At 37.1% G+C, this 20,296-nt stretch overlaps 2 protein-coding genes across 5 annotated transcripts in view; one reads left to right on the forward strand and one right to left on the reverse strand.

The window, feature by feature from the left end:
• Positions 1 to 14,025, reverse strand: part of vti1a (vesicle transport through interaction with t-SNAREs 1A) — a 106,105-nt gene extending 92,080 nt beyond the window's left edge. For both annotated transcript variants that reach the window (XM_026351265.1, XM_026351266.1), the window contains exons 1-3: positions 13,847 to 14,025; positions 8,261 to 8,319; positions 7,202 to 7,312 (exon numbers count right to left, since the gene is read on the reverse strand). In XM_026351265.1, the coding sequence (XP_026207050.1) occupies positions 7,202 to 7,312; positions 8,261 to 8,319; positions 13,847 to 13,940 (264 nt within the window). In that variant the 5' untranslated portion in view covers positions 13,941 to 14,025. The remainder of the gene's footprint in view (positions 1 to 7,201; positions 7,313 to 8,260; positions 8,320 to 13,846) is intronic.
• A 181-nt stretch (positions 14,026 to 14,206) lies between these two features.
• zdhhc6 (zinc finger DHHC-type palmitoyltransferase 6) lies at positions 14,207 to 19,613 on the forward strand. 3 transcript variants are annotated; one of them, XM_026351264.1, is made up of 11 exons: positions 14,207 to 14,312; positions 15,031 to 15,568; positions 15,687 to 15,778; positions 16,148 to 16,307; positions 16,420 to 16,578; positions 17,126 to 17,179; positions 17,459 to 17,626; positions 17,819 to 17,860; positions 18,552 to 18,697; positions 18,836 to 18,882; positions 18,992 to 19,613. In XM_026351264.1, exons 2-11 carry the CDS (start codon positions 15,302 to 15,304, stop codon positions 19,090 to 19,092), a joined length of 1,236 nt encoding a protein of 411 aa, XP_026207049.1. In that variant the 5' UTR covers positions 14,207 to 14,312; positions 15,031 to 15,301; the 3' UTR covers positions 19,093 to 19,613. The 3 variants fall into 3 exon arrangements, with proteins under 3 accessions (XP_026207049.1, XP_026207047.1, XP_026207048.1); XM_026351262.1 differs by having other exon boundaries at positions 14,208 to 14,312; positions 18,549 to 18,697; XM_026351263.1 differs by having other exon boundaries at positions 14,310 to 14,375; positions 18,549 to 18,697.
• Positions 19,614 to 20,296: the final 683 nt, after the last annotated feature.

The raw sequence follows: 20,296 nt of genomic DNA on the forward strand, positions 1-20,296 counted from the left end.
TTTGCAGACTGTTATTTCTCTTTTTAGCCTGTTAATTGAGTTTATGTCCACTATCAGCTCAAGTTGGATAGTCTCCACAACCTTGACTTGCCCATGACTACTTCAACGTGAACATTTGTGCAATAAATAACTGAGCATGCTCATCTTTATCTTTTTTGCTTGGTTATATTCTGGGGATGTTCTTCTACAACTTAGATACAAAAAGTATGTTTTGAATGAGGATTGAATAACGGTTCAAACTGTCGTAAACTCTAACCTAGAGCAGAAAGCAATCCCATAGAGAAAATAAAAAGTGTATTTTAGAAGGCATTTCAAAAAAACATTGAAAAATGTTAATTTATTCACTATGACGGACTGATCATGGAGGACCCTCAGTCCAATGGCAACTTTTGAAAGTTCTGATTATAGTTTAGAAACAGGAACTTAAATAGAAACAAATTTTATTCTAGCAACTCAAACATGCAGCTGATCAGTGTGCGTGGTACAGTTACAAGTCATTTATTTACTAGTCTACAATGAGTCAATTTATTCTGATAGGAATAGGAAACCACAACAAATACAATGCTTGAAATACAATAATTAGCTTTAGCCTCATCTGAGGTTCACTCCTATTTGGTACACATCCAGTATGATCATTAACTGATCTTATTTGTATTTCCACATTACAATCAAACCACTGCTTAAAAGGTCCAGTTCATTAAATACAGCACTCAGTGTTTGCCCCATCTGAAAGCTACGTTTCAAGTTATCTCTCGATACACTTAAGACAATGATATATGTGGGTAAATAAAAGAGAAATAAAAATTGCAATCAGTAGAAACAGCTTTTTCATTCCATTCACCTAGGTGTACCTGGCAAATAAACTGTTCAATGTTTCAAGGTTGGCTGACTCTTTGGAAACACATTAATTATCTCCCTGGGTGGACACTAGGAGGCATTCCATCTAAAGATTTTTATTAAAGGAAAAGGCAGGCCAGACATCCTACCTGACCATGATTGTAACTCCAAACAATACCCTAATAGAAAATTTTGAAGTGATAGCTGTATCTTCATTATTTAATATCTAAAAATAAGAAACAAGCAGTAACAACCGTTACAAAATCCATAATAGAGTAAATGAACTAGAGTACAAGAGAAGAAAATCATTTATCAATAACATATTTTAAACCTTACTGTATAGGCCTCTTCAGAAGAAGGTGAATCTAGGCTAATGACCGTATCACATTTTTCACATCGTGTAATAATCAGCATTAACAGCATATTAACAAATGTCATATAAAAACTCAAGATCAAGATAAATGTTTCAAAAGAAATGCTGTTTGACTAATACTGTATAGTCTTCACAGTCCTCGATTAAACTGAATACAGAATGCTACAACAGTTTTGACAAATTTACAAGTAAAACTTTAACAATAAAATCTTCAAAGCTGGATATCTAATAAATACCAATTAGACGAGTCAGAGTCAGAGATCCTTGAACACAAAGCTTCTAACATTTGGGCTAAACGTAAATTCGCCTACTTAAACACAACATTCGGAGGTGAAATGTCAGAAGCACTGATTCACGTCAGAAAGATTAATGAGGAGATTAGATAAGAGACTTTATACTAAGAGATGTTTACAATATAATTTTTAAGCCATTCCATCTTCCTGAAGACTCCATTTCATTCATATTTTGTTTTTGGTTCTCCAATCAACTTTCAGAATATTACAAGGCAGAGGCAAAAAGCATAAAGTTGGACTGTCAGGCTACTGCAAACCACTTTGTCTTAAATAGGTTTTGCCCATAACGACATTTTGGTAACATTATTTTCAATCTTTATTACACAGCATGAAGGCTGAGGTCACGCATAGTAATAAGTAGGAGGTTTTATCATAGCAAGCACACTCTTACATCAGAAAGGCAGTGTAATTGGTAAATGTGCCCAAAATTGTCCTTGTGGTGTCCCTTAAGAAAGAGAAAATTCTTAGAGCAATACCGCCATCTGCTGCAAGAAGAGGTTAACAACCACACCAAAAAGGCAACATACCCAACATACACGTTTAACGTACGTTAAATATAATTAAGACACTGCCAAACAGTGCAGATTTAAAAAATAAGAAAAAAAAGTTAAACTTTGGTTGACTAATGGAGAGTCAAAGGTGTGCCCTTTAGATATGTGACAAACATCTCTTATCAAAATTTACTAGTCTATTATAACAAGCTGCAAGGTTGGATAAAGATATTTATTTTTTAACCAATGACAAAATGATATTAAAGTTGTAATTTATTTTCATTATTGATTCATCAGCCATCATTTTCTTCATTTACTGTTCATGAAACAATGGTTTAAATAGTGAAACATGCCTATTACACTTTCCTAAAGCCACATTCATTATTTTGTTAAAGTAGCACTACAAAATAATAAGTAATAATAATAATAATTCAAAGGTGTTTAATATAATACCAGATACAAATACGAGAAGCCAAACTTCAATGCCAGCTGGGAACTAAGAAAAGATTGGAATTTTTCTTTGGAAATGAGAAACTATTGATTATAAAATAGGTGCTGATTATTTTTGTACTTTATATGACATTTTGTTTGAGTTCCACATTTCATTTAAAATCCCTTAGACTGAAAACCTTCCTGCCACTTCTTCCTAATGGAACACTTTTGACCACAGATCTAACAACCTAAAAACCTTTGAAAAGGGGCAAGATGGAGGCTTTGATAGTCAAATATGGACTGACAACACAGAAAACACCACCAACCATGAGTTTTCCATGACTAGAAAAGATGAACTCTAAGTCTTTGAGCTAACGTTGTGTTACAGTACGACGGCTTATGGCTGACATGTCACCATGTCAATCTCAGAGGCATCATATATTTACAATTAGCACATGCTCAAAACTGGATTGTGTCTTGTGCAAAACAGCAGACATCTGAGGACCCCCGCCTTCGCAAATGGGACAGACCAAACGTGGGCCTTTGAAGACGGTGGCTCTGTTTACCTGATAAATTTAATTAAATTAAGCTTACATTAGGCTCTTCTTTGCATGATCAAAGCCACTGTTAAGAGCCATGCTATTCTGCTTCCCCTGACTTGAACAAGCCTTCTTCATCAAATGGGATTTTCATTGTCTTTCCTTTAATTTTTTCTTTCTTCACACGCTTACTTACACTTCATTTGCTCAGACTGGCATCTCCTTTGGCTTCCACAATGCTTGTTTGTCATGGCCCAGCACCTTTAAGACCCCCACTGTCCCGTCTATTATCGCAATGAAGCCGTCAGCCAGGGCAACAAAGCTACATCTCATATATAAACCTCTGGGATGCCCGTTTGATAAGTTGTCTTCCTGGATGAAATGGCTGGGTTACTGAGGTCGACTTGGGCCCTGCCTGGAAAGGAGCAAGAATGAGCTCTCAAGCTGGCACACCGGTGGTAGGAAGACTTCAAACCACGGGTGAACAGGAGGATGAGAGAGCAGGTTAAGGGGGGAGACACCCGTGGGAGGCCAGTAGGGGGTGTGGTGTGGGGGAGATTGGGTAGTGAGGAGGTGGAAAGGCCTTGATATCCACGGAAGGCACAACAAAGCCAGAGCTTTTTACATTAAAAAGAAAGGAGATTGCCTTTTTTCCACTAGATGCCTTTTCGAGCGGAGTGTCATGTCCCTAGGCCTGCAGGAAGCGAGAGGCTGAGCTTGGCTATAGCATTTGGCACATCTGAGGGGGTTGCGAGGGGTGAGTTCTTGCCTTCAGAACACTTGCATCAGATTTACAGGAAACCAGATATACTAGGTGTTACTGGACGAGGTGGGTGATCCTGATTACTGGTCAGACCACACCACACACAGAGGTGTGAACGTGAAATTTACTACCACAGTTTATCCTTTATATAGGGTTATCTGACTGCTGCTATCTCTTCAACATTTCAATATACTGTACAATTATAAGTATTAGAAAAATAAGAATTTAGATGTTATCATGTTCTGTTTATACACTTTGGTTTACTTTAAAAAAAAAGGGCCAGGAACGTTAACTTTTTACCACATTTTCCCCACATATGCCCTTAAGACCAGCCTAAAAATAAAAGTAATGAAAATTAGCCCCAATATTACCCACAGCAGGTATTAACTGCTTGATGATTAAGCACGGTAAGTGTGGGGAGAAGAAAAGTTAAAGATTAATCGTCAGCCAATTAAATGCCCATGGTGAGGAAAGCAAACTGTCTTGGCATGAAGATCTCCTCTGTGATCTCAGTTAGCACATCTCAGTGGTGTGCTCACAGATCACTAGCACATGATATCTTCATCCAAAGTGGTTGTTTATGCATGTCTGCTTGTTTGTTCTGCATTTGGACGAGAGCTAGATGCAGAGGAAAATGTTATATTTCTAAATTTTATTTAATACAGATTTTAAGAAGCATATTGTGAGAAATTATATTAGATCTTAAGCAAATGTTGAAGTTAATGTTTGGAGTGAACTATAAGCATAAGATAATAAAAGGCACACAGTATGATACAGATGAGTTTTCATAATTGAAATAACTAAACTCTTTACTTTAAAGACTTAGATTTTCAAAACATGCATAGAACACTTTGTTTTGCCATTACTTTCCAACTTCTATCATTAATAAATATTTTAATGAAAGAAAAAGTTTTGTGAAGATGCCTTCGATTTATTTTAAATTATTAAAAGTTTGTTGATTGTTTTGCGAAAACCACATTTAGTTAAAAACCAGCGACTCCCGTGTCAGTCTTTCGTGAATTTATTTAAAAGGTCTTAAACATCCAATTCAGTTTTTGTTTGTCCAAACTATTTAGTGTTTGTGGATTTATTTTGTGTTGTGGGATTCTTTTATTTGATTCGTAGAAGGGCTAGTCTCCTCTCGAGCTCAAGGTCAGTTGTATTTACACTATGGGTTTATTATCATGTTGTGAGCTCCAGCACAACAAAACTGACAAGAGAAAAACAATAACAGACAAGAGAACAAATACATCAATCATTAAAAAATACACATTTTTGCATTGTAAAGACCTGAATTTGGACATATGGGCATATGAATTACACATAAAAAACAACAAGAAGGAACAGATTTGTTTGCACTGGATAATTTCTCATTTCTAAATATTGGCTCAGTGAAATAACTGAGCAATATTAGCAGGCAACAATTTGGACTTAAAGCAAGTGACCCACAAGACTAGGTTGTTCATTAAGCTTTGATAGAGGCTAGAGATCAAGTCAAGGCATACAGTGATTTATGAATTACTAAACAAGGCCAGATTCTGCAGCAACAACTACACAAACATACACAACCAGCTCTCAACAGGCATCACTTGCAAGTTCAAATACAAACCCTGAATTAACCTCAGTGGATCTACCACTGAGCTTCAGTGTAGAACTGTTTATGTGTGAGAGAGAGAAATTGGTTGAGGGTGCAAACAATGAATGCACATATAGACCACAAAGGATTTCTGAAAGTCTCAACTTTCAACTACTACTTTGGCTACACAAAGTAAGTGAACCCTTTGGAATTACCTGCATTTATGTATACATTTCTTAAAATACGGTCAGATTGTTTTACTTAAAATTAAGTTCACAATAAATGATTTTAATTAATGACACATGAATGATTGTACTGTTCTTGTCCATATTTGATCTCATCATTCAAAATTTCACAGTGCGGGTTAAAAGTATGTAAACTCAAACGGCTAATGACAGCAACAAATATGAAGTTAGGAAGGAGTTGTTGGAGGCAGGAGTTGGCAAACTAGGATTAAATAAAATAAGATTGGAGAGTGCAAAGCTTTTCACTTTCCAAAAAAAAAAAAAAACAACTTTATCTACTATCTAAAATCAAATATTTAGTAGTTACTGATGTAAACTATAAGTTGAGAAAAAAGTTAAGACTGTTTATCAAGAATTCAAGATAATAAGAGTAGAGTTTAGAATTTCACCAGTCCAGAGTAAGGAAAAATTTGAGACATAAAAAGAGACAAGGGCTACTCTCCTTGGAAGTACTCACCAGCTAAGATGTCTCCAAAGACATAATGCAGAAAGTCAATGAGGAAAAAAGAAGGTCAGAGCATAGTAGCAGCTGTAGGCTTAATCACTGGAGATAGTAAACATCTCTGTTCACGAGTCTACCATGCATAAATTGTTGTGCACAGTTCATGCAACCAGGAAGTCTCTGCTCCCCAAAAGAAGAAGTAAAAAAAAAAAAAAACAGAAGTTTGTCAAAAAGCACCTTGACACTTCACATAACTACTAAAAAATGTTTTGTAGACATATGGAACTAACATTAAATTGTTTGGGAGGAACATAGAGCAGTACATATGGCATATACAGAGTACTGCACACAAAAAAAAAAAAATTCCCAGAGTGAACAACAGTAGGGGACAAGCATGATTTTAGGCTGCTTTGTGCATCTCAGCTTAGATAATTAGTCATCAACAAGAACTGCTAGAAAAACATAGTATAATAACTTTGTATAACATAAACAATCTAATAAAAGCTGATAATGTAATGATTTACCAGTAATGTTAGATTATTGAAATACTGTGCCAAGGTAAACATCTGGCCCATCCCAAGATACCACATTTTTACAACATAATGTATAAAACTGGTGAACACATAATACATTTTCGTCGGCGGTAATAATAAGTTATTACATTACAATTGATTATATTATTAGGTTAGTGGCAAAGAAATTAAGAAACATGCCACCCAGTCACCTTATACATGAATGTGTTTACAAACTGAATTCGATTTGCCATTGATATTTTTGGCTTTGGCCTATTTCTGTAATAAATTCTATACAAGATTCCTTTATTGCAGTACATAAACACCTACATTTAACATATGTATCCATAATCATATGTGGTTTGCATTTAGATGACATCTAAACTTTCAATCACATAATGCACAACTGAAAGCGTGCAGGCCATGATGTGATGGTTGGGGTGGAAAAGTGCGAAATACCCGTTTATTCATTTGTTGTCACATTTAAAAAATATGTCATTTTTAAACAGAAAAAAAGTATGTGCCTTTTTTTACTGCACAATTATTACCCTAGGAATTTCTATAGGCTTAAACCAGTATGGTATGTTGTGTTATGGCATGTTGTATTATGTACTTAAAAATCTACAAAATGTCAGTGTTCTATGAATTATAACTATGTTTACATGAGCACTAACAAAAGCAAGTATTGAAGTACTTACAAAATCTTTCTCGAGCTTCTCCATCTCCTGCTTGTAGCTTTTCAGTCTGCTGTTGTACATGGCGCGACTCTGGACAGGGATCTCACGGACCTCCAGGTCCATCTGCTCCAGCTAAAACACAGTAAATCCAGTTACTTTAACAAACACTTTTTACTGGATAACACTTACTTTTCAATTTTTACAACTATAAAACTATCACAAATATAAAACTACAAAAAGCAAAGGTTTAAAGTTGTCATGTACATTAATATATTAAAAAAACAACATGGTAAAATGTAAATTTTTTACTCAGTCAATTTATAGCACATTTGGACAGATGCTAAAAAAATCTAGGCCTTGCTATTCTTTAATGATCATATTTCTTTTACCATCTACATATTTTGTAAATGTTGCAAGTCTCAAAAAAGGTTATTCTCTGTGACAAATGTGCTCAAGAAAGAACTTGTGACAACTTAAACTTTGTGAAATAGTAACTTCAGCTGCATTAACTTTAAGATCTTCCAGTGCTGAAAGTAAAAAGAAAATGCCTCTCGCTCACGTCACTTAACTGTGATAAAAAAGTTTTGACAGAGGAAGGCTGTTCTGTAAATAAATACACAATCAAAAATGAAGGCCGCTTCATTTCAGAGACATGCACGGGCCCGACAATGCCACAGTGAACGACGTAAAAGTACATTTGATGCATGGCTAGACAGGTCTCTCTGTGGCAGATATGGAGAAATCTAATCACTGTGACATAACAAGACAACTGCAACAACAATTTGTCTCTGTCAGGTGACTTTGCTCATTTCTAAACAGCAACATGAAGACTCCCACCCCAAGATAATGGCTTGAAATGTGTCACAGGGGTGTCACTTAAAAGCAGATTACTGGAAAGTAATCATGTGAGGAGGAAGCCTCTATTCCACCACGTGAAGAGTGTGTGTCTGCATGTCATGTCACCACCAGGATAATACAAGTGCTGTTGTCTGATGCCAGTGAAAATTGTCCCCTCCCCGTTTCCACAAATTCATTATTTAGAAAATGGGTAGAGGAGAAAATTACTGATCAAAGACATACCAACTCTCTGACTTCTTCAAGCTGTTTGTCGACATTTAGAACCAGCTGTGTCTTCTCCTCTGAAAGAGAAAAAAAAACAGCAACATATTGATCAGCAGACAGAGGAACAGCGCTTCATGACAACAACCTAACTCCCCCGCAATGGGGGAAGAGGGGGAGAGAGAAAGAAAGAGACTGGGAGAAAACAACACACGAGGACACATTTGAAGATATATTTACACATTCTCTCCACACGACGAGACAACATTTGATGTCTCTTAGTTATTGGCGTCTATGAGGCCTTTGTTGGTTTCTGTTGAGGAGCAGTGAGACACCTCGTGCCAACTCAAAGGGAAGGGAAGTGTCAGCTTTGCTCACTTGCCAGAAGTATGAGTCCCACTCAGAATGACTAACGCACCATTCTGCACCTCACCCTGTGGCTGCTCTTGCACATTACCCATTGAAACTCATTAGGACTTGCGAGAGTACCAAAGCAGCATTTAAACAGTGTATGCCCATTGTTATTTAAGGAACAAACATCACCACTTAAATTTATGTACATTTAAGAACAAGGCTTTGTTCTGAAATTAGCCCTCTGCCATAAAAATGATTTACATGAAGTGAAAAGACTTGGTTGGATGTTCAGAAAATAAGTATTATTATTATTATTATTATTATTATTATTATTATTATTATTATTATTATTAATAGGAATAAACATATTTCCATGGACATTAGAAGCAATCAATCAATCCAGATTCCAAACTCTTCACCATGGCCAAGACCAAAGAGCTTTCCAAGGATGTCAGGGACAAGATTGTGGACCTACACAAGGCTGGAATGGGCTACAAGACCATCGCCAAGCAGCTGGGTGAGAAGGTGACAACAGTTGGTGCAATTATTCGCAAATGGAAGAAACATAAATTAACTGCCAATCTCCCTTGGTCTGGAGCTCCATGCAAGATCTCACCTCGTGGAGTTTCAATGATAATGAGAACGGTGAGGAATCAGCCAAGAACCACTCGGGAGGAACTTGTCAATGATCTCAAGGCAGCTGGGACCATAGTCACCAAAAAAACAGTTGGTAACACACTACGCCGTGAAGGACTGAAATCCTGCTGTGCCCGCAAGGTCCCCCTGCTCAAGAAAGCCCATCTACAGGCCCGTTTGAAGTTTGCCACTGAACATCTGACTGATTCAGAGGAAGACTGGGTGAAAGTGTTGTGGTCAGATAAGACCAAAATCGAGCTCTTTGGCATCAACTCAACTCGCTGTGTTTGGAGGAGGAGGAAGGCTGCCTATGACTCCAAAAACACCATCCCCACTGTCAAATATGGAGGTGGAAACATTATGCTTTGGGGGTGTTTTTTCTGCCAAGGGGACAGGACAATTGCACCGCATCAAAGGGAGGATGGATGGGGCCATGTACCGTCAAATGTTGGGTGAGAACCTCCTTCCCTCAGTCAGGGCATTGAAAAGGGTCGTGGTTGGGTACTCCAGCATGACAATGATCCAAAACACACGGCTAAGGCAACAAATGACTGGCTCAAGAAGAAGCATATTAAGGTCATGGAGTGGCCTAGTCAGTCTCCAGACCTTAATCCCATAGAAAATCTGTGGAGGGAGCTGAAGGTTCGAGTTGCCAAACATTGGAGAGGATCTGCAAAGAGGAGTGGGCCAAAATCCCCCCTGAGATGTGTGCAAACCTTGTGGCCAACTACAAGAAACGGCTGACCTCTGTGATTGCCAACAAAGGTTTTGCCACCAAGTACTAAAGCACGTTTTTCGAAGGGATCAAATACTTCTTTCCTTCGTGGAAATGCAAATTAATTTATAACTCTTTTTGAAACGCATTTTTCTGGATTTTTTTTTTGTCATTGTTGTGTCTCACTGTTCAAATACACATACCATGGAAATTATAGACTGATCATTTCTTTGTTAGTGGGCAAACTTACAAAATCAGCTGGGGTTCAAATAATTTTTTCCCTCACTGTATTTCCATGGACAATTTAAAAAAAAAGACAGATTTAAAGACAAATAATAATAAATAACATAGCAAACACAAAAAACACAAGTTACTAATAACAATAAGAATGTGACAGTTCAATTCATTTTTTGCAATAAAGTATGCTACCTCCCCAAATTGTTTTTGGTAGTAAATAAAAAATAATAATAATCAACATATACTTCACCATTTTGTCAGCACATGTAACAAAATATGCCAATTAAACTGTGACTTTGGGATGTCACTGCTAATCAAATCTCACAAGCAAAACCAAAGCCTCTTTAACAAATGTATTACATTAAACTAGGACTGAAAAATCAATCATGTTCAAATTAACATCACAAGTTAACAATGCTGCACTACCAGCTGCAATGTATGTTTAAATAAAACAGAAATATGTAATGCTGCAAATTCTAAACACAGGCATTACCTCACTCAATGTCTGATCTGCACAGGAAGTGAGTTTGGACATGGAGAACAAAAAACAAGTTGCTAAGTAACACGGATGTTGTGATTTTGTGACACTACAAATGAATGGGAATCAAAATGCCACCGTAACATTAATTGGACAAGAGCATTCAATATGAGAAATGGCCTTAAACACAGTGAATAGGGACAGATTTAAAGATACAATATGCAACTTAAGCTACCACTAGCATGAGATTCAAATCCACTCCTCTCCCTGTTTTGTTGTGTTCTGCAACGCTGCAGCAAACTCTACACCAGCACTTCAGGTAGGCACCCTTGTTTAATTACAATATTTCAGAAGCTCCAAACTTTCTAATGAAGCAAAAATAAATTCTCTGATTAGTTAAAAGGGTTCAGTGAGATGTATTCTTAAATGTTTTTATTTCATTTAATAAAATAAATATAAATAATGAATAAAATGTCAAGCTCCAAGGCTATCAGTTGTGGGACTGCAATACAGTAAAAAGCTAATTTATTTCTCAGGCAACATGGGCCAACATTACCTTTGGCCAGTCCTCAAATTCATTTTTAAAACCCCTATCCAACTGCACAACCTACACAGTAAACAGCCAGAGGCGATTCTCTGAAAAGTGAGAAGGTGCTTTTTTATTCAATCTCAGACCAGAGATGGAGGGCTGTGAAATATGTATGGAGATTTACCACCACTAAAACCGGCTGCCAGAGAGAGAGGAGGAGTTTTGTACACTTAAGCAAGGCAAATAAAACAGGAGTAGGGCTTCGAAAAATATTTTTACTTAAGGAAAAACGTTTCATATTTGAGTTGGAATGATTGACAGGCAATCTCCTGCTATTAACACAAAAGTTGAAAAAATGTCCTGCATGTTTCATGGAACAAGGCCGAACATTTCATGTCATTAGTCAAACATTCACTGAACAGTAACACTTAAATATATAAGCAATTATTTGTGGGATGTTTACATGAAAACAGTCAAGGATGTTTCTTCTACTCTGGCCATTTTCAGCAATCGTCCCCACATAATATAGAGACATACACCAATTGCAATGACAAAAGCCATTTGTCTGGTGGAAGGAACTTAAGAAAGGAAGAGACAAAAACTTTAATGACAATTGAAATTCTACAGCAATTTATACTGTTGGTGGCAGAAAACACAAAACAACCACTGATGAGTGCAATGTGTTTTCTGATTTTGAACATATAGGCTTACACCAACAAAGTCAACAGATGGCGAGAGGAAGCAATGTAGAATTTATCTCTCGAATGAGCTGCCATGAATCTTTAAACATGCCAAATCCAAACTAGAAATACTCAGTCAAGTAAGGTTCTGTGAGAGGCAGTACTTTGAAAAAACAATAAAAAAGTGAGATTCCTGATTGGAACATAAATCATCCAAGTAGAGGCTTGAAGCGCTTTTAGCAATCAAGCTTAAAACTAGGAGTTTACACTGTGAACAGTTGTCAACTAGTTGTAAACAAAACAGTTTTGCCCACAACAGTAGTTTTTTATGTACAAAATGAATAAAGTGTCTATATTTACTACATAATCAGATAAGTAATAATTCATTGACTATTTTACCCCCATTTCCAACTGGATTAGTACTCAGTGGTATACAGCAACTCAATTTTCTGACTGAATGTGTACATTGAAAGACTTGTTATGGGAAAACACATTTGACAAATGAGAAATTAAGTGTCTGACAGTGTCTGACTAATCAAAAATAGCATTTTATGGTAATAACAAGTTCCAGAAGTTAAAGGTACATCTGCTCTATTATTAACATCACGTGCATCTGCAACATCATTTTTTATATGGGGGTAACACTAAAAAAAAATAAAAAAAAGAGGAAATTATTTTCTATATTCGTTCCATATTTATTTGAATCGTTTCATCTTTCTTGCTCTGTGACAGACTGAAGCTTCCGCTATTAGGCTCCTTCCCATGAGTTAAGTAAACCCCCATGAGTGTGCCATCAATTCCATAATCTTTACCTTGAACACAAAGTGCTGCAAATGTTGCCACACATTTATAAATCCACATAAAATCATAAACATGGGTTAGAACACCATTATGTCTGTTTATTGGTATCACCCCAAGTGTTTGGAGTGAATACGCAGATACATGTCAATTTATTATTTATTGTTTTATCAATGAGGGTATTCTGAGTTGGATTCCACACCTGTCTCCAGTTGAAATTATAAATCTGACAAATAATTACATGTTACACTGTTCTCCTCCATTTACTGTCCTTACCAACTGTGAATGGCTTTAAAAAAAGTTACGATACAGGATACTGGTCTCAAAGTAAGTTATGAATATGTATGAAAAAGATACAATTACAATTTATTTTAATTGCTTACACACCACAGCCCCTATGAAAATGTTACAACAGGCACTGATGGGTCTGATGTACAGCATCTCAGCATGCTGTACATCAGAACCATCGGGCTAGAAACTAAACTGGCTGCATGTGCGTAATCATATAATAATAATTGTTATTAATCTGTGAAAACTAAAGATGTGTTCTAGGAAAAACACAGAGGTCTGACCTCCTGTTGCAAGGTGGTAGAACTTGCCTGACCATGTTTGATATTGCTGTCAGTCGGTTACATTTTGGGCAACTCATCCAAAACACAAAAACAAAAAGCTACAGCTCTGTAGGAGCCATTCTCTCAGTTTACCCATTATATCCAGATCCAATCATGACAAAGAATTTCACTATTAAAACCATGAAATCAACTGAATGCAGTGATTTCAAGTAAAATTTACATTCATTATAGACGTGCCCAAAGATTAGAAACATGAAAGTGTATAAATACCTTAATATAAATATTAGAAAATATTATATAATATATAATATAATATAATTATAAGTTGACAGTTTACCCATTTCCACACTGGCTATATCCAATAAACACCTAGCCACCAAGCAAACAAGTCCGTCTGTAACGGGTGATATTTTATTTATCAAAAGTACAACAGCTATGTTTGACCATTTATTATTAAGAAGTATTTACTAATTAATAATACGGTTTCGTGCTGAAAGCTGTGTTAGCTTCACCTGCTAGGTTAGCTAGCCTTCTCAGCTGAGACTTGCTAGCTAACTGATAACTAGCATCAGCTCAGCGATTCCAGCTAATAGATATAACTGTCTTACCTCCACTTAGTTTGGGAATTCTGCCAATTTTGTTAGTGATTTCTGCTGTAATGGTTCCAAAGTCCTGCTCGTAGGATTCAAAGTCTGAAGACATTTTGACGTTAAAGTTGTAAAACAAGTGGCTTTCTGACAGTGACAGTTAGCTCAGGATCATAACAACAAGGCTCGAATGGAGTCACTTCCTGGAGTCGCAGTAAAATGTGCTCGGCGAGGAACTGCCCTTTATTTTTTATTTATTCCGACATCGAAATAGTTCAGCTAGTAGACAGAAAATATCATTCACGTTTATTTGTGCTAAACGTGAATTCTTAAACGTTTTTTTCTCTTTATAAATGACTAAGTAATAAACTCTTCCGCTTAAGGCGTTCCTACAAGTAGTTGACGGTAATCGTTTCTGAGACTCCGTGAGGAAGGTTCCTCCCTGTGCCCAGAATAATTTGAAGAAACAAACCTAGGAAGTGGCCAGGTTAGTAATTTAAAGTGACAGCTTTTTTCTCCATTCATAAAATTTGTACATATAAGCGTATCAGTAAGTATTTGTTATATCTTTAAAACGGCACATTATCTATGTTTCCTCCGTGCACCTTGCAGCGACAGTCGGGCTTGATAGGTTTGTCTTGTCAAGCTGGCAAACAAGCTAGTTAGCTAACTGATGTAACGTTAGCCTTGTGCTAAACAGAATTAACATTGCAGAAAAACAGATTTTGTTATTCCTTTCTCACTTGTTTGGCTTTTAAATACAGTGGGCATTGGTAACGCTTGAATATAGTGCCACGTTTTTTTTTTTTTTCCTGATGCGAATCAGCTCGCCTGGCAACAAGCTAATTAAATAGTTGAGTCGCTGTTGAGAATATAGAAGAAGAAATAGAAGCTTTCACGTACACCTTGAGTCTCTAATCTAGTTTTACTGCAACCTACAAAACTAACAACATGTTTGCTGTTTAATGATCATGTTTACGGCGCCTGGCGTTAGGTTATCAGCTACTTGTTCATATTGGGTATTTCTTAAAGTTCCTGATCGACAATAACACTGTGTAATTCAGCAGCACCACAATAAACTGATTAAAATATTCAGAATTATAATAGGAGGTGTTGTATTAGGCTGCGTTAGTTTTACAAAAGTATAATTAAAATGCAGTAAAAGTGCTTCTTATATTTCAGACTTTATTTCTCTCTTTTCTTAGATGGAGACTTACTCAAAAGAATTGCGTGTGCCACAGATTGGGAGGAAAGGATGCAGCTTTTTCCCAGGACAAGGAGCAATGGGACACACAAAGCCCCAGTGACTCAAGACCAGGCTTGTTGCTGGTTACTCAGAAGACGAGAAAAAATATGTACATCACCTACACTGCTGACTTTCCAAGATAGCAGAGGAAATAAGTACCATTGAAGTTTCGTACATACGTTTTGGGAACCTAATAGCCAAAATACTAGTACTAACCTTGTGTTGAAAAAATGAATTTCCTGTCAACTTTTGTGACATTTAAGAGCCTCCATGAGGTTCGAAGATTGTGCCACTGGGGGCCAGTCATAGCCCTGTCTGTTATTGCTATATGCTCTAGCATGGCAATTCTGGACTCCATTATCTGGTACTGGCCACTAGACACTACAGGAGGCAGCATTAATTTCATCATGCTCCTCAACTGGACTGTTCTCATCCTGTACAACTACTTCAGTGCTATGTTTGTTGGACCTGGGTACATCCCTCTTGGGTGGAAACCAGTAAGCATAAATCTGTTACCTTTTTTATTTGTGTTTGTTTAAATATTGTAAAGAATAGAAGAAGAAGAACAATGAAAACATTTAATTATGAGGCAATTATTTGTTTACCCATAAACAGGAGAACCAGCAGGATACCCGGTACCTACAGTACTGCAGAGTGTGCCAAGCATACAAGGCCCCAAGATCCCACCACTGTCGCAAGTGTAACAGGTAACTACATTCAGCAAAGTAACATTAGGTTTTCTCTCTCACGCGTGAGATGGACTTGTGACCTAAAAAAGAGCCACTGCAAACCACCAAGCTATTTCCATGTTGTGCTGTAACACCTCTGTGTGGTTTTTGAAATGCATATTTAAAATTCTTAACTGTGCATTACAGTACACAGTAACCGTCGAGGTAAACCAAACCTGAAATGTATTCTATTATGGTCGTATACAGTCAGCTTTTACAGTATCTTTATTTGTATTTGAAAAAGATGCATTGTATCTTGCTGATGAACTTATCACTTCTACTATGTCCTCCAAAAGAACTAGTCAATTCCCTTGGCACTCCTCTCCTCCTCTGTCTCCCCTGCCCCAGGTGCGTGATGAAGATGGACCACCACTGCCCCTGGATCAACAACTGCTGTGGGCACCTGAACCATGCCTACTTCACCAGTTTCTTGCTGCTGGCTCCACTGGGCTGCTCACATGCTGCCATCATCTTCATTATGACCATGTATACACAACTGTATGAGAGGGTCAGTCGCTAATACACCTCACTTTCAAAGGGCTATTATGTTTTGCGTTTTTGAAGGCAAAGTTGCCTCATTCATTCATTCATGTCTAGCTGCTTTCTTTTCCTTATTGCAGATATCATTTGGCTGGAGTACCGTGAAAATTGACATGAGTGCTGTGCGACAATTCCAGCCCCTCATGCCCTTCAGTATGCCCGCCTTTGCTGCCACACTCTTTGCCTTAGGCTTGGCGCTGGGCACCACCATTGCCGTTGGCATGCTTTTCTTCATACAGGTATAATTTCAAGGGGTTTAGTTAACTTAATTTTCCCAAGAATAGAATGTGATATTTAATATGATAATTTTGGCATTAATCTTGTAAAGCCAGACTCGTTTTTGTGAGTTCAGTTTTCACTAGAAAAGTTTGGAAAAGTTATAATGGGTAAAAAAAATGACAATTTTTAACTAATTTTTACCATTTTTATCAGATGTTCTACAAATTCGCATTCCTATTAATTCAGTTTTTCAAACTAAGAAATTGTAAATACAGCATAGATATGACATGAACATAACACAAAATAGCTTTGCTAGGTCACACAGTCCATTTGCAAAGCCATGTGAATATTTAACCCAGAAGAACGCAGACCCATCTCTACTGAAAGGAAAGTTACATGGGATATGAGCAAATCAAGTGGACAAATATGGAACACATTTCTTAAGTTGTTGGTGACACCAACTTGTCACTGTGGGTTCCTATGGGTTAAATTAGTGTTTTTATAATACAGTTATTTATTAAAGAGATTATATGAATGTTAATATTGAGACTTTGAAACTTTTTTTAGATGAAAGTCATCCTTCGAAATAAGACCTCGATTGAGTCCTGGATCGAGGAAAAGGTGAATGTCTATTGATTCCCAATCCGTATGTTTTGATAACCTTTTGCATCATTAGCAATTTAATATAGATTTGTTGGATGTTTTATGTGTGTGAGAATAATGTGATTATCAAGGATGTTTAGTTAAAAATATCACTTTTAAGACCAACTCCCACAAGTTCCAGGATTGTTTCTCAGTACAATTTAGCATGCGACATTACCTGCTGGTTACAGAAACCTTACACTACCCCACCCTCTTGGTTTATTCACACACATTATCATTCTGTGTCTTTTCCTCTAGGCCAAAGACAGAATACAGCACTACCAAACAGGGGAGGAGTTCATCTTCCCTTATGACCTCGGCAGCCGTTGGCTGAACTTCAAACAAGTCTTCACATGGTCAGGGACACCCAAGGGTGATGGCACTGAATGGCCAGTCCACCCCAAGTGTAACCAGCACACCTTAACTGTAGGTTGAGTTTGTTTATACTTTGCTTTTTGTTTTGTCACTGTAACTGAATTGTAATCCTCAGTTTCTGGAATACTCTATAAGCCCATAGGTACTATTATTAGTCATTCTCTTTTATTCTCATTTACTTTAAACATTGAGATAACGTTGCATTGTTGATAGATTTAATTGTGTTGTATTAACTCTTAACAGATTGAGCAACTGAAGCAGAAGGCTGATAAACGAGTGAGGAGTGTAAGTACCTTCAAATCCCATATTTCGAAACACACCCAAGTGTAGGTTTTAGACTGTGGGGAGTGTTTATGACTTCTGAGAGTCGTTTGTGAGATGTAACTAATTATAAGTTGCACATTTGTTGCCCATAAATAGGGGCAAACCAGTGTAGCCTAAGTTTGTGCCAAATAACTACAGTGCCCTTCCTGTCTGTCTTGCTTCTGTCAAGCTATAACGAATAAGAAGCTGTAAATGCAGGAATGGTTGGAAAACAAGCAGGACAGTGGCCACCAATGACCTGGGTTTGACAACCCCAGTGCTGATGTTTATATGATAAATACAGTTCAGTCTTTGGTTTCTGTGTTTTTGCCCAAGCAGAAAAGTAATTTGGTCCAGATACATGATGGGTCACATTCAAATCTGTCTAGTTTCCTTTAGATTAATGCTTAATCAATTTTCAGTGCATGTTTTCCCAAATGACTTTTTGTAAAAGATTTTAGCTGGTAAGATGTATTCTGTGTTTAGAGGCTAAATTTAAGAAAGCATTTCTTCTACAGTTTCTTACAGCTATGTGTGGTACTTAAAACAGTGTAATAATATTGTTTATTGCAAAAAAGATCACACCTTATAGACACATTCTGTACCTTTTCTGTTTTCAGGTTGTGGTCAGAGCAGTAGAATAACCATATATCTACTATGTCTCCACCAGCAGGTCCAGTATCAGGCAGTGGAGGACTATAATGGAGCTTGCTGCCCTCTCAGCAAGGGTCTCCAAACCTTTTTCAGAACCCCCTGCACCGAGGAGCCAAGGATCCCCCTCAGCAAGGGGGACACCATCCTAGCCACCCGAGGCACCAAGTAAGTTCATCCACACAGAAACTATGCTCAGAATAGTTGTTTGGCCTGGTTGGCTCTGCTTCCTATTGAGTATTAAATATGTAAATATGTGAGTCATAGACTAAAACTTTACTGTTTTTTCACTTTCATTTCACTTAGATGGTGGATGTATGGAGACAAAGTTTTGAGTGAGGAGCAAATGAGAGGTATCAATGAAAATGACAGGATTACAGATGCTTGGGAGGTTTGAATTTAGTTCCTACAACAAATGTGTTGTAAAAACTGATGTGTAACTCTCTCTGTTTTAATTTGCAGCAGGAGAGCGCGTAAGGGGATGGTTTCCGAGACGATGTGTGGAGAAGTGCCATTATGACACAGCTGCCAGTGATAGCACCAGCGATAAGAAAGTAAATTAATATATTTCAGCAGGCTTTATGTAGAGCAGGGGAGTTAAACTGAACAAAAGGTGGCTTTCCCTGTTTAGAAACATACATCCACCGAAGATGTCATGCCTCATCGTCACTAATTTCGTTTTTTTGATTAAATTATAACATTTTAATACCAAGCTGACCTTTTTAAAGGCTGTCTGTCTAATAATATCACGACAATAGAGTTGATGAGAGGAACTGGTCCAGTAGGTTCAGTTTGACTCCTCTGACCAAAAGTGAAACCCAGCAAGAGTCTTAATTTACAACAATTGCCACCAGGCTTTTATGTGACATTATTGTGATTATATGACTTTTTACTTGAATCTGTTGTTTTTACCTTTGTTGATGTCGGTTTTTTGCTAATTATGCAATGCCTCTGCCCAGCTAACCCCAGGGCTTCGTCATGCAACTCTTTCTACAGTATGGAGATAACACTTAATTTCTTTTTATTATTTTTGTAAAAAATAATTCTTGGCCTCAAAGTGTGAATCTAAAAATAAAAAAAATCTCCTGCAGCCAGTTGTTTGCCTCAGTCTTTGTGATTGCTATACATTATTGTGGTTTAAGACATAATTACTTGATGGCTTAATGCAGAATGTACTGTCACATGCAAGTAATACAGGACACTAAGTAATGTTTTATAATATGTTGCGTTTTAGGTGTACATTGATTGCCATGATGACACTAATTCAGAACTGCACTATTTGGAATTTACGTTATAGAACTTTACATGTCTATTGATTAATTCAAGTACTCAGAGAATTTCTGTTTTATTCACGCTTTGTGTTGTAGATTTAATAATGAACGAATAATGCACACTCAGTAACCCATAATGACAACCCTGAAAGTTTTTGGAAACACTTCCAAGTGTATTCAAAATCTAAAATTCAAATCTCTCCTTTAGAACTAATTCAGAGCTTTGTTAAAGCCCCTTTCGCAGCGTGACACCTTTGAGTGTTAGGTAAGTCTCTACAAGCTTCTCACACTTGGATTAGAACAGTTAAAACCTCTTCCTGACAAATCTCTCAGACTCCATTAGATCTGATGGGAAGCACAGATGTTCTATGGGGTTTAAGTCTGGGCTTTGGCTGCATCACTCAAGAACATTCAGAGACTATTTGCAAAGTGACTCCAACATTGTCTCAGTTCTGTGCTTTGTATCATCAGTGTCATGCTGAAATGATACCTATTA

This window comes from Anabas testudineus, chromosome 19 (genome assembly GCF_900324465.2).
Source record: "Anabas testudineus chromosome 19, fAnaTes1.2, whole genome shotgun sequence".
Lineage (NCBI taxonomy): Eukaryota > Metazoa > Chordata > Actinopteri > Anabantiformes > Anabantidae > Anabas > Anabas testudineus.

Excerpts from the sequence above, each read along its gene's own strand:
- zdhhc6 (XM_026351262.1), top strand. The coding sequence starts at position 15,302 with ATGAATTTCCTGTCAACTTTTGTGACATTTAAGAGCCTCCATGAGGTT. Across the intron at positions 16,308-16,419 it reads ATACACAACTGTATGAGAGG|ATATCATTTGGCTGGAGTAC; the intron begins GTCAGTCGCTAA and ends TCCTTATTGCAG. Across the intron at positions 17,861-18,548 it reads CTGATAAACGAGTGAGGAGT|CAGGTCCAGTATCAGGCAGT; the intron begins GTAAGTACCTTC and ends TGTCTCCACCAG.